The sequence below is a fragment of the Amblyraja radiata genome, chromosome 10 (genome assembly GCF_010909765.2).
Source record: "Amblyraja radiata isolate CabotCenter1 chromosome 10, sAmbRad1.1.pri, whole genome shotgun sequence".
NCBI lineage: Eukaryota > Metazoa > Chordata > Chondrichthyes > Rajiformes > Rajidae > Amblyraja > Amblyraja radiata.
This window is the reverse complement of record NC_045965.1, coordinates 38,348,966-38,372,523: the sequence shown is the minus strand read 5'-3', so window position 1 is coordinate 38,372,523 and position 23,558 is coordinate 38,348,966. Positions and strand designations below refer to the sequence as shown.

The window sequence follows — 23,558 nt, the reverse complement described above, 5'->3', positions numbered from 1 at the left end:
TCCTCAAGATTCCAGCATCTGAAGTCACATGTCTCCATTCTTATCAAATCTGGTTGTATGTGCAGCACATTTTATTTTTGCTTGACCTGACTAGACCCATCCTGCAAATCTGAGAGCTTGCCCATTATCTCTGTTTCCTGCCCCCTAAACCAAATTCCTAAATTGCCAGTTTGCCTTAATTTCCACAAACTTCAACTTTAACTAGCAATATCTTACAAAAAACTCTTTCAAATGCTTTTTGTTTGCAGATTAATTTTAACTAAATTTAGAATCTTTCCAGCTGTTTTGAGTTTTTCCACTGAACACTATCCCATTATGATTATCAAAGTTCATGTTGAATTATACCAGCTACCTCGTAAATGATAATGTAGCACATGGTTATCTGTGACCTGGCTCATTAAGTATATTGGCATAAAATGGAATACTTTAAAAATCCAGAAAAGGTAATTAAATCTCTGGAAAAACAAACAGATGTAACAATTTGGGTATAGATCTTTAAAGAGACAAAAGTGTTTAATTGTCAAATGCACTGGGACTAGACAATGAAATTCTTATTTCCTGCAGCTTTACAGCACATTAACCCAACACAACAGATAAATTTACAATAAATAATAATAAACTAAATTATCAGGTACGCTAGGTAACCAGACCATAATAATAGAAGAAAGACACAAAAATCAGGAATAACTCAGCGGGACAGGCAGCATCCTCTGGAGTGAAGGTAATAATAATAATAATGGATGGGATTTATATAGCGCCTTTCTAATACTCAAGGCGCTTTACATCGCATTATTCATTCACTCCTCAGTCACACTCGGTGGTGGTAAGCTACTTCTGTAGCCACAGCTGCCCTGGGGCAGACTGACGGAAGCGTGGCTGCCAATCTGCGCCTACGGCCCCTCCGACCACCACCAGTCACTCACACACATTCACACACAGGCAAAGGTGGGTGAAGTGTCTTGCCCAAGGACACAACGACAGTATGCACTCCAAGCGGGATTCGAACCGGCTACCTTCCGGTTGCCAGCCGAACACTTAGCCCATTGTGCCATCTGTCGTCCCGGGTATGGGTATGGGTGACGTTCCGGGTCAAGACCCTTCATCAGACATGGAACTTGAAATACGTAGTGCAACCTATCAGAAGTTCATTGTGCTGACGCAAGGTTGTGGTTCAAGAGCCTGATTGTTGCTGGCAAGAAGCAAGTTCCTGGAGGTCATGGTTCTTGGGCTCCTGGACCTGCTTCCTGATGGTAGTAGTGAGATGCGAGCACAGCCATTGTGGTGTGGGTTTTTGATGATATTAGCTGCCTTCCTGAGGCAGTGCTTCTCGTAGGTCCCTTTGATAGTGGAGAGGTCAATACCTGTGATGGACAGGTCACTGTCTATCACTTTCTGCAGCCTCCTTCATTTTTGGGTGTACGAGTTACTGAATTATCGATTTTTAAATCAGAATTTTGAGATGGACAACTGAAAAATCTACAGTCTTGTGTGCCAAGTTCTTTCACAAACATGGAGACAAAAGATACTGTAAATGCTGGAATCTTGAGCAAGAAACAAAGTATTGGAGGAACTCAGTGGGTCGGGCAGCATCTATGGAGGTCAGATGCTGCCTTATTCACTGAGTTCCTCTGGCAGGTTGTTTTTGTTATTTTTGCAAACAGTTTAGTGGCCTATAAAATGATATTTGAAGTATTTAAAGCATGTGATCGTATCTGAAGATGATAAGGATGAGATAGGAAAAGTAAGTTATATTATGGTGACATAGCAGAAGAAACACACACAACCAGGACTTTGCAAATAAATTGTGTTCCAACATAGCGATTTAAAAGGTGTTGGATAGTGATGTGGGAAGTGGAGAATCAATATATGTAGAATCTGCCGAAAATAGGAGAATAAGAACAGTCTAGATCAGGGAAGTTTTAAATGGGCATTTAAGAAAGAGTCAGTAAAACTAAGGAAACAAGCTCTTTGCAAGATTAGTTTAACGTTAATACCTAACCAATCTAATGTTTTGAGAACTGCTAGCCAGCTCAAATAACCCACTGATTTGGTGATAATCTAATCCTTCATTAGCCTTGGAGAATTATATTTATACATCAATTAGGGTGGTGCTGCAGTTAGAGCTGCTGCTTCTCATCTTCAGATATTCTGGTTCGACCTGGGTATTATCTGTATGAAGTTTACAAGTTCTCTCAGAGGCTGCCTGGGTTAATGCTAGGTACCATCCACATTCCAAAGATTTACTGATACATTAATTGGCAACTGTAAATATCCCTTAATGCTGGCAGGTGGCAAAAGAATCAAAGGGGAGCTGATGGGCATGAGATTGTGTCAGGAGCATGAGTATGGAGAAATGAGCCTAAGAATAGGATTAATATGATTCCCTTGCCAGGAGCCACCATAGACCTGATGTAGTCTCTGGAGCTGAGAAGCAGCAGGTCTAACTGCAGCACCACCCCATACTGATGTATAAATATAATTCTCCAAGGCTAATGAAGGGTTAGATTCTCTCCAAGCCTCTGAGTTATTTGAGCTGGCCAGCAGGCTAGAAGTAAACCAGGCCATGAATTATTTATTTTATTATGCTTCAGTCACCATGTGAGATGGTCAGAAATGAGTTCAGGCCAGACCCAATTCTTGTACAAAGGAATGAAGTATGTTAGATTTATATTTAGTTATCTGAGATATATATCCTAACATCTGATTTGCTTTTGTAATAACCTTGTAATACTTGATTCATGAAGTACAATCCACTCATCCTTGTTCCACTCAGAAAACTAAGCATAATAACCTGCATGGTGATGTCAGTGGAGGTTAAGGGACAATGACATCTGTCCATCATGCAGTGGCTGTCAGATCTGGATAATCTGCATCCATCCTTTGATTCCTTTACCATTCACTTTTGCCCTTCTCACCATTTATCATTTAATCTCGGCTTTTCCTTTTGTTCCTTCCCCTTCCCGTGCATTCTGAAAATTATAATAAATCTTTGAACTTTTCCAGTTCCCATGAAAGAACCATTGACCTAAGTGTTAACTGTTTCTTTCACTGTAAACACTGCCACATTTGCTAAGTATTTAAAGTTCTCTAGTTTTATTTTGTATTTCCAGCAGATTTAGCATTTCAGGCTTTGTAGTGATACAAGTTTGCCTGTGAATACTGCTGTCCCAGTCAAACATTACTGTATTCATATTTAAAGGTTTCTGCTAATCACAAGACCATTTCTTGATGTATTTTAAAACACCTAAAAGCCATTGTTTGCATCTAAGATCCTTGCATATGGATAAAACATTGCTTTATTCTGGCCACGATCAAAATGTCTGCACAGACACACACACACATAGAAGGACTTAGTCCAGTGTTATAAAAGGAAGGTACAGCATTACTGGTGGAATGGAAGGCAGGATTAATTAAAACCATCACAGCTACACAAAAGATGCACGTTTTCAAATATGTAAAAATATATTAAAGAATACAGCAAAATCAAAGAGATGACAACATTTTCAAAACTGATTACAAGATATTCCAGCAAACCAATGAAAGGAATGCAATTCTGTTTGCACAGTGGTCAGAAAAACCAAAAGCAAAATTCTGTGGGTCTGAACTAAAACAAAATATTATCTGATGGAAACGTTCATCAAAGTGAAACTTTTTTTGTTCGCTCCACAGTTGCCTGACCTATGGAATATTTGCAGCAGTCTCTGTTATCATTCTAAATTGTGGAGAAGCAAAATTTACTGAAATTAATGAGAATGGTTATATTGTATAACCTGGTCATTGGTGAAAGTATCTAACTTGACAAATTGGTAGAGCAGGATATGTTGGTTTAACCAGCCCACAACATTGATCATCAAATAGTGCACAGTTGTACTACCTACGAGTTTAGACCATTACCAATCAATGCTAATGCTGGGGGTGGGGGTTGACTTTGTTCTCAGATCATCAACTACCTACGGGAACACTCAGAATTAAATTTCTGGTAGAGAATTAAAACATTGGCAGGAACAAAATTCTTGGTTTCATTTATTATATGACCAGAATATAGTTATTGTGAATAACTCTGATATCTTTTAGGTAATGGTTCTGGGCCTGCAATGAAACCAACATACTGGTTTGTTCAGCAGAGAACTGGTTTGGTGAGATTCAGTATGGCCAAGTATTTGGTATGTGTTCCTGTGTATTCTTCACGTAGACGAGGATTGATCGTATTGCAGGTGGGAACTTTGTGCTGGCAAAGGGAAAGGTTTCTAAACCCCTGTATAAATGTTGTAAGCTTTGTCAAATGTTATGAAAGATGCAAATTGCCCACTACTATTATATAAAAGAGAATTGTTCCCTTTTAATACAGACATTTTGTCAGTATTATCTGGCTATGTTTTCCTGATCTACTTTGTCTTAAAGTTAAAAGTCTTGTACTTGTTTAGTACCTTAGGTGGTGTGTGGCTATTAACAGGCATTTTTAAATGTAGTCAATGTTATAATGTAGGGAATGTGTTAACCAACGTTTACAGGAAGCTCCCGTGAACAGCCACGTGATAATGATTAAATAGTTTGTTTTGTTGATCACGACTGAAGAATAAACTTTGATTATACACCAAACCTCCACTTTGAAAAATTACCAAAATATTTTACCTCCATTTGCATAAATACCTTCTGTAATGTACTTCCAATAGTACAGTGTAGTTCTCATGTGCAAGTCTAATGTCCTCATGTCACGGAACTGAGATTTCAGAGTTAGCCACAAATGACTATACTCTGGTCACACAATAAATTAACGCAATGATAATTGGTTTCTGCCATTGATTTAATTCTCAAGTAAAGTTTACTGAATGTACCCATGGACAGTTGATGATTTGAAAAGGAATCCAACCCCCAATCCCCACCAACCAATAATAGCAATATTTAGACGATCCTCCATTGGTGATCATCTAAACTTTTGGCTGATACAATTGTGTACCATTTGATGATGAATCAGTATTATGTAGTAATGTTAGGCAATTCTTATCTTTCATGGGAAGGTGGCAAATAAAGAGCTACTAAAACATAATTTTAATTTATATTACATTTTTTTGGAGATAATAAGTTTGGCATATGTCTTTTAAAGATTCTTCCTAATAGAAATTGCAATAATTATCGGCATAATGTTAATTTGATAGCAACTGGATTTTTCTGCTGATTAGATCTTGCTTTTAGACTGCTAATCTAAGGCATTTTTTTAAATCTAAAGAGGCGAGAACAATAAACTTAACCTGTGTAAAGTTTTCTAGTGATTGTGATATCTACCAACAACTTTGACATGTGGAAAGAATTCTACAAATACAGTATATCATACTTTAGCATTCATTGTTCACCCTGCCCAGTGTTGTATCTGTGGCAGGTAAGAATAAATTTTGAGTTGATAATGGTCTAAGTGGTTGTACAAGGCACTACAATTTTTTTTAAATTATTTCTTTTCTGGACATTGCAGATATAGCCAACATTTATTACCCATATTTAATTGCTCTTAATAGAGTGGGGATGAGCCTCATTCCTCAGCCCCTGCAGTCTTTCTCATGCATATTCTTCTAAGTCAGAATGGTGTGCAGCTTGGAAAGGAATTTGAGGTTGTATTAATCCCATGTACCTCCTCATTTTTCATCATTTGTAATGGAGGGCATGAAGTTTGGGAAGTGCTGCTGGGGTGACCTAATGAGTAACTGCGATGCATTTGCGGCCAATATATACCGCAGTCTCTGTGTGCCAGTGGTACCAAGAAGAGTAAGGTGACGTGCCTCAATGACTATCGACCAGTGGCACTAACGCCGGTGGTGATGAAGTGCTTTGAGAGGTTGATCATGGAGCAAATCAACTCCTACATCGACAAAAACCTGGACCCACTGCAGTTCGCATACCGCCACAACAGATCAACGGTGGATGCGATCTCGCTGGCCCTCCACTCCGCACTGGACCACTTGGACAACAAAAACTCATATGTCAGGCTGTTATTCATTGATTACAGCTCGGCATTTAACACAATCATCCCCTCCAAACTGGTTACCAAACTCGCAGAACTGGGTCTCTGCGCATCCCTCTGCAACTGGATCCTCGACTTCCTCGTCCACAGACCACAGTCTGTTCGTATTGGTGGAAATGTGTCGGCCTCAATAACAATCAGCACGGGAGCACCTCAAGGCTGCGTGCTCAGCCCCCTGCTGTACTCACTCTATACCCATGACTGCGTAGCGAACCACAGTGCGAACTCCATCATCAAGTTCGCTGATGACACCACTATTGTGGGGCGTATCACTGATGGGGATGAGTCAGAGTACAGAAGAGAGATCGAGCAACTGTCCATATGGTGCCAGCGCAATAACCTGGCCCTGAACACCAGCAAAACCAAGGAACTGATTGTGGACTTTGGAAGGAGTAGGAGGAGGACCCACAGCCCCATTTATATCAACGGGTCGATGGTTGAAAGGGTCAAGAACTTCAAATTCCTGGGGGTGCACATCTCTGAAGATCTTTCCTGGTCCGAGAACACGAACGCAATTATCAAAAAAGCTCATCAGCGCCTCTACTTCCTGAGAAGATTACGGAGAGTCGGATTGTCAAGGAAGACTCTCTCTAACTTCTACAGGTGCACAGTCGAGAGCATACTGACCGGTTGCATCGTGGCTTGGTTCTGAAATTTGAGCGCCCTGGAGAGGAAAAGATTACAAAAAGTAGTAAACACTGCCCAGTCCATCATCGGCTCTGACCTTCCTTCCATCGAGGGGATTTATCGTAGTCGCTGCCTCAAAAAGGCTGGCAGTATCATCAAAGACCCACACCATCCTGGACACACACTGATCTCCCTGCTACCTTCAGGTAGAAGGTACAGGAGCCTGAAGACTGCAACAACCAGGTTCAGGAATAGCTACTTCCCCTCAGCCATCAGGTTATTAAACCTGGCTCGGACAAAACTCTGATTATTAGCAACCACTTTCTGTTATTTGCACTACCAGTTTATTTATTCATGTGTGTATATATTTATATCATGGTATATGGACACATTTATCTGTTTTGTAGTAAATGCCTACTATTTTCTGTGTGCTTAAGCAAAGTAAGAATTTCATTGTCCTATACAGGGACACATGACAATAAACTCACTTGAACTTGAACTTGAACTTGAATGCATGTTTATGGTGGTAAATCAGATATTAAAATGGATGTTATATCCTGGATTATGTTAAGTTTCATGAGAGTTGCTGGAGCTGCATTCATCCAGGCAAGTGAAGAGAATTCCATCAACTCCTGCTTTATGTTTTATGGATGATAGATACTTTGTTGAGACACCACATGTCTATGAAAGATCAGAACTCCACGACAAATCCAATCTGTGAGGGGAAAGGCTCAAGAAATCTTGAGAATGACATATGTTGTATTTTTGGGGTTGCATGTAACAACTTAGTGCTCTCTTGAGTATTTTTATGCTGGACTGTGAGCGGTTTTACCAATGGCTATGCTGGATCACACTGTGTCCTGAGCAGCAGATTGATCAGCATAATCTACTGATGATCAAGTCCATTTCAATACATTGTTTTTTGCTGAACGTAAGTACTTCTGTTGTGCCCATTTATTTGTCACAGGGCAGTTGAAAGATTTTTGATGAGATTCGAAACAATTAAACATCAAAAAATATTTAAACCATGATGTATATGAAAACAATTGAAATCTGTTTACGTCTGAACAAAGAGGAACGTGTAGGATGTTTATCTGAATCTTCTGAAATGAGAAGTGTGCCATCTTCCCAAGACATGTGCTGTTTCTGCAGGAGTCTGGAAGTTAAAAGGGATGAGCTGAAATATTATAATATAAATTAGTTTATATTATAATTCCTCGTATGTTGAAAAACATACTTGGCAAATAAAGTACTATTCAGATTCAGATTCTGATAGTTGAGTTTCTAAAGCTATAGATAGGTAAGCGCAACGGTAAACAGAAATAAAAATGAATTGTTGAATTGTGTAGATGAATGGTGAAAGTTCTACCTCAGCATTAAAATGACTTGATCTCTGCTGAATATTTAAATACTGGATCCAAAATGGAATTCTAGTTAAAGTTGTAATCCACGTCAATATAATATAAACAATGAAAAATCTCTTTCATTTGAGAAGTGCCATGTGAAGGATATTGAAGGGTTGAATACTTTTGGTTAAAGGCCGTGAATCATTACTGATACTTGGAATTAAGATTCATTTTTGTATTGTCTTCAGGTATGCAGTTTTAATCAAAAGGTCGAAACCTATTGTTCTTTGTTTATTGTCTGCTTTACACAGCCACGATCTTTGCTCATCAAACTCTGCAACCCCTGCCATCTGCACACATGTTGTAACTAAAGGCTTGGGTATATGCTTTGATGACTGTCAGGCTTTTAACACTTTAAAGATCACAGTCTGGAATTTGGAATGGCATTGTGAACCGCACTCGTGAATTAATATTTCCAAGTGAATAAACGCAAGCAACAGATTTAACAAAAATAGTCATGGCATGGTTTTAACGAGTAGCTCCAGGCAATTTCTGGTCTGATGCTAGGTCTTTTCGGTTTAAGAAGAAATTATGGCTTTTTTCACGCACGCATGTTTTTTTTAAATCAGTAATTATGCGCTGCGCATTAAATCGCTGGTAAAGTATACGACATGAAGGAAATGAAAGCCTAATTGAGCTTCAGCTATCGCCTACAGTCACGCTCATGTCTCGCAAATAATATTAACTTGATATAACTATTTTTGTATGTTTAGGGTTAAATTAATTAATTCGTTAGGAAGGACAATTATTGACAGTGTTGCGTATTAATTTAACAAGTTCCTTTTTATAGAACGATGCTTCATAACAAATTTATACATAAATTTAATTTACTATGGTATTTATCTCTGTGCAAATGGATCTGTCTCTACGTTGCGTTAAGTTTGGTAACTCAAATTAACTCAGGTTTCATTACACGCCAGTAGGGCCTAATTGAGTTGTTCGAGGAGAAAATTGGAAATTTGTCCTACTTAGCTTTGGAAATCAAGCAGCTTGGCAATACAGTTACTTATTGAACGTGGCATCAAGCAAGGAAAGACCACGGGAGCAAATAAACATACATGCCAGAAACTATTGCGAAATTATCTACTTTTATTTTTAATTACAATATGTAACTTTTATATATCTTTATGTTCGAATATGTAACTTTAGTTGGTGTAATATTTGATTTTGTTAATAAAAATGAAATTCTATTTTGCATAAATTATAACTACGGGTAATGTTCTCATATTATTACCAAGACCTACTAAAAATATTGATCACTTTTAAATATTGTTTTAAAAGGCCTGCAAGACGAATGTGTTGGGCTGACTGAATTTTAAATCTCTTGTTAGTGTCACGGTTGATGCACTTCGTCAATTCGTTACATAATCACTCCACATTCCGCCTCTGTATTTTCGTAGATATAGTTTATATATTTGAGTAGTAAACCTTTTTTTTTAAAGTCTGCATAAATCTAGCTTTGATGGTCATATGATGAAAGCAATACGTTGTTAATTATCCAGCACGCTATTTTAAATCGACGTTAAATGGATACAATATTAATATTAGTTGAAGTTATAGAGATTAACAATTTCCATGTCGTATAGATTCTTGAATATTATTTTTCAATGAACTGACAATTTTATGAAATTAAAAGTTGTCCTCTTTAAAACAACAACACCTATGTACCCATCTACCACGTAGCAAATTGTTTCGCTGGTCTGTGCGCTCTGGACATTTTGACATTTTAATTTTCAACACAGGAAACCTTTCAGTCTTCCTGAACTAAAAGCTAGCACCTACAGTTAAACGTTTTGAAAATATTCATAACGGTTCACGAAAGGGCTGATAAACTAGAATTTACCATACCTTGGCGAATGGAAGCGAAGGGGCATTTTATTAAGTTTATATTTGCAACATGTCTGGCCTAAAGTGTGATAGTGATTGCACCTTGACGCTAATACTATAGTTAAAATAATAATATCTATACATTATTGTTCGCTTGTTTTTCTTCGGGAAACCGATTTGTCATTGTGTAAACCAGCTACGAATATCACATGCACATACAGAACGTCAGCTTGCTTATATTTGACAAGTTCTAACCAAAGTCTCAAATTATTGCAAATGAAACAATTTATTAGGACAGGAACGTTCATATTCTACAGCCTTTAACATAAACTATTTAATTGCCCCTGCTTTTCTAACGGTGGAGAAACGTTATATTTCTATTTGCAGTCTATTTTCAAATGTTAAATATTAACAGTAAAACTGTACCTCGTGTTTACCTTTGTTTGTACCTTATCTAATTAATTACCGAGAAATTGTTGGCATTTTAATTAAATACTGGACAAGTCGACACGCTAGAGTATCCGATCCCCATTTTTTCATTTTAAATTAACAATTACTAGGCTCCCCCGGAAGCCAACATCTTAATGGAGAGAAAGTTTATATTCTTATTTCTACGTTAATATTAGTAGAATTTAATACACACCGAATAAATAAAATGCACGAGCAATTATGGAGGAAAGTTGAAATACAACCATAATTGTCCAGCTCTGTGATAGAGTAAAAATACGGTAAATTGAATCTTTTAAATGGATTTATAGAATCCATATATCAATTTCAATCTTGAAATATCAAACACGTCTTGCAAACGCTCCGGCTAAATGTAGTTAATAGCATTGGGTACAAATCAGATCAAAGCGCGCAATCTTCTACCGAGTTATTAGATTGACAAACGTCTTGGGACATATACTTCTTTGAAATTCTGTGGTGATCCACACTTATGTTTTTATATGCCCTCGGTTATATGCCTAATTACCCCCCCCCCCCCCCCCAAAAAAAACCCCGCATTGTTTGAGTTAATAGCTACCTAAGTGTAATATGCTTTATTCCAGATAATGAATTTCGAGTTTGTTGTCTTATTTTGTCTTTACCATAACCTCTGACATTCCTACAGGAGCTGTAAAACTGTTAAGCTACTTGGCAACTACAACGAGACAACTAGCAGAACTACCCCCACCCTATATATGTGTATGTGTGTGTGTGTGTGTGTGTGTGTGTGTGTGTGTGTGTGTGTGTGTGTGTGTGTACACACACACATATAAATACACTCACACACGCACATATATATGTATATATATACACATACACACACACAAAATAACCTCTTTTTAAATATAGAAAGGTAGCAGGGATCGTGAATATCTGCGTTCCACAGAACGGCTTCCTTGGAAGCTCTGGCTTGCGAACTAAGTAGCATAATTATTGCTTCATAATTGTACTCTTTTTCTTTAGCTTTTATAACATTTAGAATCAGCCACGCTTGGAATCAGAATGGTTGTGACATTTAGGGCCCGCGTGATTGTGTGGAACACTTCAAGTTTAAAAAACAAGTCTAATACAACTCCGAAGGCTAAAGAATACTCCTTTGAGCGAACACATTGAGTTTTGATTTCGGACAATGGTGTTTCTCAGATTTCTTCCAAAACCTGCATCCATCTGTGATCTAAATGCAATCTTTTTTTTCCTCTTCAATTCATTTGGCAAAGACGAAGCAGATGCATGAGACGGGGCTTGAATTTTAATTACAATGAATACCTGGAGCACAAAAAAATGAAAATCGTTTTCATAAGGTCGAGAGAAAATCATTAATTTAACACGATATCATTTTAATCACCCGTTCCTAATGAGATTCGACGCGTATTGATTTTGACTACTTTAAATAATCGGATCGAGATTCTAAGAAATCTCGTTAGGATCCGTTTTGTTGCAGAGACTAACGCTATTTTAACATAGCCCTAAAATAATCTTATTTTTAGTTGCATAAAAAGACACGTGCTGGTGCTATTGGTAGTCTCCCCTTAAACCAACGCATCTCCTTTGTGAAGAGTTTTGAAGCCAGTGTGCGAGAGATGTGGTACTAGTGCGCCGTTTTAAGTGGTCAATTAGTACTTTGTAGATGTTTGTTCCTACAGTTGCCGTAGTTTCTTTCAGAATGATCAGTGGTGCAGTTATAACAACATGCAACTTTTTTTTCTCTTAAAGCCCCCTATTCACATTACCTCAAAGTGCCTTTAACCGGCGCAGAGGTGCGAAGATAAAATTGTCTGACGCTTTAATCCACGCCGGAGGGGTTGGAAAAGAAAGAGGCAGAAATGGTCCTAAAAGAACCGAAAATCCACACAATAGCTGTGGGAATCTGGTCAGAGTTACTCATTGCGGGCTCTTCCCTGGAAATCCGTCAATTAGAAATAAGAGCATTATTAAACGGAACTGGCGGATTTCTTTAAAGGTGAGGCTGTTTGCTTAAAAAGCAATTCACTTTCGAAGCTTGACTTGAAGAGCTCCGACATGCTGTCAGCAACGGTCCTTGAAGGCGATTAAACAGAATTGGACATTGACAACCTTCTGTCAGATGTCGTACTTAACCCAAGTACAATGTTGTGTGAGAAAGCGTACTTTAAGACATGTAAATAAAATAATTACAAAATTAAACTTGACAACCAATATAAGATACTAAAGCGTTGCACGTAGTATGCTCATATTCAGTTTAATGTATATTTGAGGGGTGCGGGTAAAATTCGCGTAAATCCATAACTATAGCCAGCCCTGATTTGTACGCTTGGTGTAACATTAAGAAAAATGAATAGGCACATATAACCGTACATGGGTAGAATATCGATGCATGTAGCAGCTAACAAAAAATAAACTTTAACTCATACAAGTCATTCTAGATCTATTTTAGACAGCACTTTCCCAACATGGCATCGTAGCATAAATGAGAACGAAACGGTGATCTTATATTACCATATAGAACCAACTAATTAACATTTGCGTTGTAATCCTGTTGGTTAACATAACATCGCATAAATGGAAATATAATGTTTAAATTAAACATTTCCTTCGTAGTTATGCAAGTAATGAAAGATAGAACTAAGCCCAATTCTCTATTCTGTAGTTATTTTTAGGTTTGGTGAACAGCCGTAAGGGAAAGATTGTATTTGTGAAGAGGACATTATCACATGCCCCTTGCTTCTCAAAGAGGTTAACAACCTAATGAACACTTAGTTAGGAGACGAAGCGTGCATAAGTGTTGGGTTTCCCAAAGCTTATCTGATGTTATATGTGCTACTCTAACCTTGTAGTAACCTAATTGTTTCAGCTCCCGCTCCGGGGAGCGGCTCAATGGCAGTGCGGGACTGGGCTGCCTTCAGGTGGGGCAGCAGTCGCCAGCGAGCCGTGAGAATACAGCTCTCGGGACTTAGGGTCAGCAACATGCTGCTACATATGTTGGGTCAATCTTTCCTTTGTGCTAATTTAAAAACCCGGAAAACACAATCGTCTCTAGGTTTTAAGAAAGTGTTGCTGGATTTGCTCCAGAACAGCTTGTTCAAAAATGAAAATACGGTTCAGCTACATTGACATTATAGTTCAATTTAAATCCAAACTATAATAAATGCACGTTGATCAAAAGATTAAATCACTTTTTTTCGACTTGGTTCTTTTAAAAACTAGCTAATTTAAGGGTTGGCAGTTAATACTGCCCGATTATTTACGTGGTTACATGATTCGTGTCTGCTCATCTTTTGTTTCCGCGCATACAATAAACACGCATCCTTCAACTGTTTATGTAACTCGTTTTCGCGACATATCTCCCTAATTCATGCTGAGATGAATCGTTTGTTTCCCAACTATGTATTTAAAAATAAACTGCGCTTAAACAAACTCAAGGAAGAATGCTGTATCTTTTGCGTAAATTGTTGCAATATATCTAGCCTGGGTCTTGCCTTAAAGTGAGCCTCCATACCGAAACAAAATGTAAAATTCCTAATGTTAATTTTTTTTATTTTTGTAGATTTGGCCGATGTTCTAATTCAACACGTATGAAACATTGTAATCAACACCATTGACATAAACTGCTTGGTGATATCCGGCTGTTAAAACTTAAATATTTTGTAAAGCTACTTGAGTGACGTCTGTGAAAGTGAGCTTGAAAATCGGATATCTTGAGGTAATTTTCATTCGTCTAAGATTCGTCCTGAGATAATTACTTTTAATGTCAAAAAGATTCAGTTTAATATCATCTCTATTAGACTCTTGGCTAGGTAATTAAAGGTGCAGATTAAACCAGCGGGAAACAGATGGCATTTACTTACACTGATTCATTCAGTAAACAATGAAAAAGTCAATGGAACAGCCCTGGAACAAATGAAACCTTAAAGACCACTTACATTAGCAGGTACATGAGGACTGTCATCTGTCAAAAGGAGAGAGAGAACAGATAATAAACACTTAAGGGTAGATCCAGATAAAAAGTACTCGGATAAGCAAGAATATTGGGCAAATTTGTTGCCCAATAAACAGCCTAAAGCGAGAATATTTGCTGGAATAGGAATACGTTTCAAAGGATAAGTACGTAATTTGACTAAAATCAAACAATGTACATGTGTCAGTGAGCTGTCAGTGCATTTGAAAGAGTACATTTAGTAGATGCTTTGTTGAACAGATACCAACACGCGAATTTACCGTTTATAATAGAAAGAGCAGAAAACAGGATACAATAAATACCGATAACGAAGTTTGAATGTTGTAAAGAAACCGACTTCCAACCTAACGTCTGACTCAATGTAGACGCTACTGCGCCTTTCTATGTTTCTGCTTTTTACAATTACAACTGCGGTCACCGGCACCACCAAAAGTGGTCAATACCGTTTCAGTTAAACTAGACGAACGTTAAACCTCTGAAATGAGTACACACACACACACACGTTTTATTTTTTCCGTAGCTTCCTACGGTTGGTATTGGTTTGAAAATAAGTTGTACATTTTGATGATTTTATATTTGGTTGCTTTTAGTTTTTACGAACGCGAACAACGAATTATCATATTTGAAGGAACATACAAAAAGGCATTTGTTGGAGATTTACAAATGAATCAATATTCAGCAGGTCGGGTCGCATCTGTGGGAGAGAAACAGAGTTTAACGTTTCAGGTCGACGACCCTTCAGGAGAAGGGTTACATGCTGATGAAGGGTCCTCGACCTGAAACCTTTCCAGCGCTTCCTGTGTTATTATCGTTTTTGTAAGGTTTGTCAATAAATCATTCTCTGTCTATTATATCTGTAATCAGTCTAATGCAGAACCGAAATAGATAACTACTGACAATTATATAGTTCACCGATAGCCACAGGTCGCCTAATGGTTGAAACGGATTCAATTGTATGCTTGAGATTCAGCCAATATTTGGTAACGTTGACTAGACTTCCCCGTTTGGTGAAATGATGATTACATTTTATAACAAGTACAATGTTCAGATAAATGCAGTTAAAAAATTTAACATGAAAACTTTGACAAAGCACTGCACTTACATTGTTACTGACTTCCGGTTAAAGATTATTTACATGGATACACTCGCATCTCTGAACTAATTGACTGTTTGATTTTCGCCAAAGTCAATGAGTATTGAACTGAAATGAAAGTCAAAACCGGGAGTTGTGTTACAACAATTATTTTCAACTGATCAATGAAAACCCTTTAATCGCTTCATTGTTTTAATAATTTCTTAAAACCCATTTAGTTCAATGGACGTAAGTGTTTAGTTTATGTAGTCCTGAGCCTGTTTGGTAAAGGGCTAAGTTCGGTGATAAGTTATTTGCAACCTTCCTTTTCTCTTCACAGGTGCTGACTGTCCGGTTGTGTATTTCCATAATTTTCTCTTCAATTAATATTTTAATGAATCCATTTATTCAAGCGTTACCAATTATTAAGGCCACTGTGTTTTTTTTTAAATGACGTACAGCACACAGATCATCTGTACAGTTCGAACACAAAACAGCCTTTCTGGGAACTGATATGTTTGGAATGTCACATTCTACCATAATTCAATGGAGTCCAACCATCATCAACATTATATTATTCCAGCCAAGGACTGCATGATTTCACATATCCCAATGGAAGTCAATATCTATTGAATTAAATAACAACACAAACATGTAATGCTATTCATTTTCTTAATTGAAACGGGGTATTCGTTATCAAGGCGCGAAATTTGCTCTAAATAAACCCGTCAATTCAGGCTAAACGATGCACCTTGCAGTGAATAAACGCGAACAGCGGATAAAATTACCAGTTAAATTACCCCGGCTGTTCTAACAAAGGAGGAGGTGTTTGACAGTTGATTGATTTATGTAGATTGAGGAATGGCATCCCAGCACGATCCGAATATTATCTATTTATTTTTTGATTCTTCTTCGTTTGTCCTGTAATTTAAATCTATTTCATAATTATATTAACATGAACTATGTGCCGTTGCGAACCCTAAATGTAGGTACAATTAATTAAATCAGATGGATAGCTTAGCTTGTTTGGTCAATTAATTTTAATTATCACCAATTATGGACAAAAAACACACCCGAATCTTTAATGTTAATATTCTGAGAGTAAATCTGTAGCTCTAACACTCAATGATCTGTCGAGGGATGGGGGTCGACCTTAAATATGTGGTCAAACAGAACATTTAAAACATTGTGCACAAATACAAGCTCTGCCAATTTTTTAATTTGGGCTATATTACAGATTTAGCCATTTCGAGTTTTAGGCCTTAACTAAACATGTTGACGATACCGTTCGCATAATGCATGATTTGAAGGTTCGATATCCCAGGGTCCATTTACATTTCTGTTAAGTCTTTCATTTAATTGACAAACAACAGTTTCTTTATGCTCCTCTGTGCCTTTAGATATGAAAGCAATAGTATACAATGTGGGCGGGACTGGCAAAATAGAGTTGCGCATTAATCACCATGTGATTATGTGAGAAGTTATGTATTAATGTCCGTCCGCCATTTCCGGGAACCTACTTCTGGGGCGATGTTGTTACCTCCGTTTTCAGACACACTCTGCTCTTCCAGACGGGACACTGTTGGAGCGTTTTCCACTAAAACGATTCTTTGACTTGTACTGGCAAAGGTCCAACTCTTCATTATCGTTTGGTTCATTATATTTGGTTGAAAAATGTGCTATATTAGATATAAAACAGCCAATTATGCATGGCACAACATTGTTTTTAAGTTTGATTAAAGTCATTTACAGCAGATAATATAGATCCATATATTTGATACCCAATATTGAACCTTGAATCAAGTTACCATTCGTGATTAAGGACGGTGCAGTTCGTGTTTATGGTGTGAAGCTGGTGAACTGAACATGTGATTACAAGGTCCCTTGTTTTAAACTATCATTATATAATATAGCAATATTTTTACATTTTACATAGCGCCTCTCGCGTTCACAGCCAAAGATTGACAATGGAAAAATACAAAAACGGGCTTGCCTAATACAGTGATCAAATGTTGCAAGTACATTAGTCCACCCAAATGCCGTATCTGATTATGACAGCCAACCGATTTCGACCCGTCTTGGAAAAGAGCAGAGGAAATAAAAAGTATGCTGTAACTTACCCAGAGTCCAAAGTCTGACTAACTCTGTGCATCGTGTTATTACAACGAGAGTCTGCAAAGTAAACAATTTTAATGGACATTGTGTTGTGAAAAAACTAACCCCTCCAAAAACACCAGTCACCAAAATAAGGCACAGTGGGTGTTTAGTTTAGTGAGAATAACATAGGTGCTGCTCGGATGCTGTTGTACATTCGCCTTGTTATTTTGGAGCTTTCAGGTGGACACTAGGTAACTAACCAGGGCCAATCAGAAGTGCGCTTTCAACCGCGTGCCACACGGCCAATCGCTGGAGCCACATGTTGTCAATTTCATTCTAATGAAAACGTAACGAGCAACAACAGAGAGAGCGCAGGACTGGGCTCATTCACCCCGCAACGACCAGCATTCATGCTAATGTCATACACTGATCCCACTCTTTCCCAAACCGCTCCTACACACCTTCCTTGTCCCGTCTGCGCATCAATACCTCGCAATCTCAACTATTTCCAAACGGAGCTTTCACGGGTAGTTTGAGGGTGAAATTGTCAGCCATCATTTTTCGAATTAGCAGCTTCGATCCCAGAGTAATGGAATTGCGTACGGACCTGTCCGGCGCCCAGGCCACTCAGACAACTATACCTGTGTCGGTGGCGGGGACGCTCCTCCGTGCTCCGCCTTTGCTACTGCGCGCCACCGAGAAGTACCCCAGGACTCCCAAGTGCGCCCGATGCAGGAACCATGGGGTCGTCTCAGCTTTGAAGGGCCACAAGCGTTACTGTCGCTGGAAGGATTGCATGTGTGCCAAGTGCACCCTGATCGCTGAGAGACAGAGGGTGATGGCGGCCCAGGTGGCCCTGAGGAGGCAGCAGGCACAGGAGGAGAACGAAGCTCGGGAACTGCAACTTCTGTACGGGACGGCGGAAGGATTGGCTCTGGCAGCTGCCAACGGCATGATGCCATCCCGATCTTACGACGTGTTCGGTTCTGTCTGCTCCGATGGTAACGCAGGTACAACCTTATTTCACAAATCTTTTAGAAACTTTTGATCTAAAAAAAATGACCGCAGTTACGATAATAATTCGTACGATAGTCTTCGCCAGCGATGTACGAGTTAAGTTTAAAGGCTATAAGGTAGCAGTTTAAAGTAAAAAGATCCGTGTTTGTAAAAAGTTATCCATCACAAAATCAGAGGCGTACTTATGTCAGAGTTTAACAGTAATATTTCAGAAATATTTTAGGTTTACATATCTTTAGATACTTTAATTTTTAATATAATTTATAGTATTAGTTTCTGAGGATAGACACAAAAGCTGGAATAACTCGGCGGGGTAGTTTCTGAGGATCTGATTTACAAGCCCGCAATGAAAACGTGTTAAAAACAAATTGCCGCTCGGGAAGTATTTACAAGAGAAGTTTATCGCTGGTATTGTCCAGCCTGCCTCATCTCTAATACTCAATGGAGTTACGTAGGCCTCAGATGTTATTAATTTGATGTAATAATTAATAAACAATTAATCTCTTCGGAATTTAAACTTTCAAACGAACATAATTAAAAGCGCGTTTCTCCTTCCGCCGAAAAGTGATACGACTTAAGAAAATGTATGTTTTCGGATTCCAAATGCAACTCATTCAATTCGAAGTGAGAATAAAATTATTTTGGAGATTATCACGATTATCAATGCACAAACATTGTGTAAAAGAAGATTTAAGAATATGAACTTGGTACATTCTCATATGAAAGGACCGAGACAGAAACGGCTGGTTTAATGTTTGCTTTGGTGATAGTGATAGCGACAGCCGTCCAAGTACATGAACGTAATCACATAAAGGGCAATTTAGTACTAATTTGTAATTATTTTACATAAAGTGGGAACGGATTTATTTAAAATATTTTCACTGCAATTGATACGTCTGAAGCTTCATTTTCCGCGTAACTTACATTGTTGCCATTGATCCATTTTCGCAGGTCGCCCCTGAAAAGGAAGAATTTATTTTTCACTAATGCCATTGTAGCTAATTAAAACAACAACCAAGCAACGTCGTTTCTACTGAATTATAAGCATTGCGCTTGGCAGACCCAATCTCAAATTTAAGAAGCGACTTCGAGTTTTGAAAATGAGATTATTTATTAGCGGGAATATTTAGTTTCGGGATTCTGACAAAACGGCATGTAAATGTAAAAATACATTTACCGGTGGTTAATTGTTACCTATCAAAACCACAACCTGTAAAATACATATTTTGAGCTTGGTCGCGAATGCGTTGATGGTTACTTTAGATGTAGCAAATCTTAAATAAAAAATAATCGCAGCATATAGCAACGGTTTAATACATTTCAAACTTGATTTGCAGAAACTAAACTCCAGAAGTATGAGTTATTTCAAAAAAGTTTAATGCCGAGAGCTGTTACTCCTCAACAGTCCTTGGTGAAGCCGATGGCCGGTGACAGCGAGTCAGGTACTGGCAGTGTACCCGGGACCTCGTCCCCTGATGTTCGTCACGGATCTGGGTCTGAGAACGGAGACGGAGAATCATTCCTTAATTCCCCAATCTGTAAAGTTCTGAAGGAAGGAGAAGATAGTCCAAGGACAATCACGCCGCTGGGCTCTGATTCTGGGTCAGAGGCGGACAAGGACGAGAGAGATGGGACCCCGTCCACAGCTGCCCGTCAAAGGACACCCATAGAAATTCTCACCAGGGTCTTCCCTTCACACAAAAGAAGCGTTCTAGAGCTCGTCCTCCAGGGTTGCGGAGGGGACGTTGTCCAGGCTATTGAACAGATCCTGAACAATAGAGAACAAGAAAAGATATCCGAAGAAACTTGGCAAAGAGATAGGACTCACCAGACTGTTCAAGGACCTACATCACATAGACCTCTGGTAGCTGGGACCGTGCCTCCTGCTATTGGGAATCTGGGCAACAGGTCTGCTTTCTCCCCTCTCCAGCCTAACGCGGCCCATTTTACTGCAGATCCCAGTACTTATGCCATTGGGCCACATCTAGGACTCAATCCTCTTCGCTTAGCATATTCAGCCCATAGTAGGGGACTTGCTTTCATGACGCCTTACTCTACAACGGGTCTTGTCCCAACATTGGGCTTTCGTCCACCCATGGATTACGCCTTCAGCGACCTCATGCGAGATAGGTCCAATTTACACAAAGATCAAGTGTATACTAATGGACTTTACGGATCAGTTGTAAATAATAATCCGGAAAAACAGTAAGTTGCAAAACTCAACGGCGTCTTCAAAGCGCCACAAAGCACAGGTGGAATGTTGGAAATTGTCTCATGCCTGTTTTGCTATTTTTAAAACATGTACGAGAGGAGTTAAATATTTAACAGCATTAATAAACATTGTACAATAAAGTGCTAACGTGCAATTTTGTTATAACAGTATATTTCGCTGGTATTGTAATTCATAGCCATAATCACGAAGTTCCTTTGATTATTATGTACTTAGATTCTTAAGTGTAATGTCTAAACACAATGGAATTAATCCTAAATTATTAATGTAAATGTAGAAAATACGATATTCTAATGGAGCGGCGGTCAACGTTCAAGGTGCGGAGTAAATATATTGTAGATTTAAGTCGGGGCTTATTTTGCGACTGCTTCAAGTAGAGGAAGGGAAATGTGTATATAACAAACGTACGGGAAGTTAGGTGCGTTTTAATTGTATTTAGGCAAAAGCTACAGCAAGTCAGTAGCGCAATGTTTGTACACTTGCACTGTATATAGAAGCTTGCCGCTGATCTGTGTTCGTTCTAGCTTTTTTTGTGTACGACAGTTAAAGTTATGTGTTTGAATTTGATAGAAATAAAGGTTATTTTGTAAACAAACTACTGGATACGTATCTTGAATTAACTCTCTAATCAAACAAAAACAGACACAGCACAATGGTTTATTATTGATATAAATAATTGCCTTGGAAATCTGTTCTCTCCAAGTGGTAATATCAGGAAGTGCAAATAACGCAGCCGCGGCTATCAAAACCATAGTTAATAACGAAATAAAAACAGGTTTCATTTCTGTGAATATACAAAATTGCTGAGATGTTGTAGGAAGCTCACTTTTAGTAATGAACGAAAATAAATTACAATAATTTATGAAATGCATAAATTTTGCAAGCTTTCATAAAAAAAGAACACTGGACTGACTTCATGACTATCTATATTTGATAAAGAGCGACCAAAGAGTAATAAAGAGTATTGATGAATTAAGATTGTACAACTCGCCAGACTGGTAGTTATGGCAACCTAATCCTACTAAACGGCTCTCTGGCAGAGTGATCTATTTACTTTCTTACTACTAGAACTGTGTAAACATCATGTCTAAAAGGACGGCGTTAAACCTATAAACTACTTCTGATTGCAGAAAAGGAAATATGAAATATAGTTGAATACAGCAAGGTTCATAAATTTTACCTCCGAGAACAAAAAAAGTTGAGTATTTTTTAGTTGTTGCGTTAACAGAATTATATCGGCATTGGTATCAAGTAAAGGCTAGATACCTGTGCTATTTGAAGGCCCTTGACAATAATTCCCAGTAAATCAGTCAAAACAAAACATTTTGCAAGTACTACGAACATACTAAAGTCTTCTCCTTAAATCTTCCAGACTGTGAAACACAATATGACTACAATACAACGAATTAATAAAGTGGGGCTTTAATAGTGAGCTAATTTGATTGGGTGGCCTAACACCACTTTAATTGAAAAACGGACCATGTGTTTAGGATGGCTGCAGATTGTCTACCATAAAACATGCCTAACATCTGAATAAACTTTCACAGCTGAACTAATTCGGGGTTTCTATATTTGGGATTACTACCGCGTGCATTAGCACACAGAATCGTCACAGTGGTTGTGTAAAATCACAATATTGTCTTTGATTTTGTCTCCGTCAGACCGCAGATTATTCCCATCATTACTGAAAAACGTGTCACATTTTGAACAAGAGCTTTGATAGCATTTGGATGTTTACAACATCCTGCTTTAACATTTATCATAAAAACCCCCATTACATTCTCTCGTCCTCTTTATCTAACCGGTTATAAACTAATTTTGCAACCCTAACTATACAAATTCTTTAAATATGACATCTGTTGTACATAGTGAAAAACTCACCAAATGCATATCGCCGAAACACTAATGTTTTGCAGTTATGTAGCCCTTGCTCTATTTAACCGGAATAATATTCGCTATTTCACCGTCATCTCAAAAGATTTGAAGCTTGCTTTACTCTTTGCAATAAGGAAAATAAGCTACAATAAACTAGTATATTAAAAAAATCCAAAGTGAAAACCGTAAGTTAAAAAAAAAAACAGGGATTAAATGCCGATTCCTGAAAACTTGGCAAGAAAATATTTACGTTAATTGAAGAGACTTATTCCTGCCGGTATATCTGACCTTCTGATGTTCCAAATAAGCATTCAGGAAGGCGGTTTATAAACAAAATTATAATTACAAATCAGTCGTCAAAGAAAATAAATGGAAATAATTCACTGACTATCCCGAAAACCATTTTGCAAAACTTTTAATAATCATTAAACATTGATAAGCATTTATATTTACGAAACCTGTTACAAGAAATACTTGAATTTATCACAAACAGCCGTGTTACAGAAGGAATCATTAATTTAGTAATCAGTGAGTTTGAATGAACGTGTGATTCCAACAATTACGGACCTCATTCACAAATGGTGAATTTGGGAACACAAATGGAAAGTTTCATAATTGTTGAATAGTATTAAGGATCATAGAAATTCAGTGATCATACGAACCTCACATTTAGGTTAATTGTACGCAAGCCTTGTTAGATGGACTTAGTCTGGGTTCGCACAGAAAAAAATAGAATCTGATCAGCACCGCTGGTTGGAACAAATGGAAATCACACTGCGGCTCACACGGACTCTCTTGGTAAGTAAGGGATTTGCAAAATTCAATATTGCCAATAAATGGCGTCTGGTTTAGTTAATTCATTCATATAGAGGATTGCTAAAATATATAATTCCCCATTATGCGATCATGTTTCAGGTCCCGGGCAGCAGAACTCGTGATGAAATGAGTTTCAAGTTAAGCTCCATATTCTTTAT

The 23,558-nt window shown here is 38.0% G+C and overlaps 1 protein-coding gene and 1 long non-coding RNA gene across 2 annotated transcripts; one reads left to right on the top strand and one right to left on the bottom strand.

Moving 5' to 3' along the window:
* Positions 1–16,565: 16,565 nt before the first annotated feature.
* LOC116977802 lies at positions 16,566–17,687 on the bottom strand. The gene is made up of 2 exons (XR_004413307.1): positions 17,486–17,687; positions 16,566–17,044 (listed from the first exon to the last, which is right to left on the bottom strand). It is a non-coding gene; the product is annotated as an uncharacterized LOC116977802 (long non-coding RNA).
* A 37-nt stretch (positions 17,688–17,724) lies between these two features.
* dmrta2 (DMRT like family A2) lies at positions 17,725–21,432 on the top strand. The gene is made up of 2 exons (XM_033028570.1): positions 17,725–18,472; positions 19,817–21,432. The coding sequence occupies exons 1-2, from the start codon at positions 18,052–18,054 to the stop codon at positions 20,686–20,688; spliced, it is 1,293 nt and encodes a 430-aa protein (XP_032884461.1). The 5' UTR covers positions 17,725–18,051; the 3' UTR covers positions 20,689–21,432.
* Positions 21,433–23,558: the final 2,126 nt, after the last annotated feature.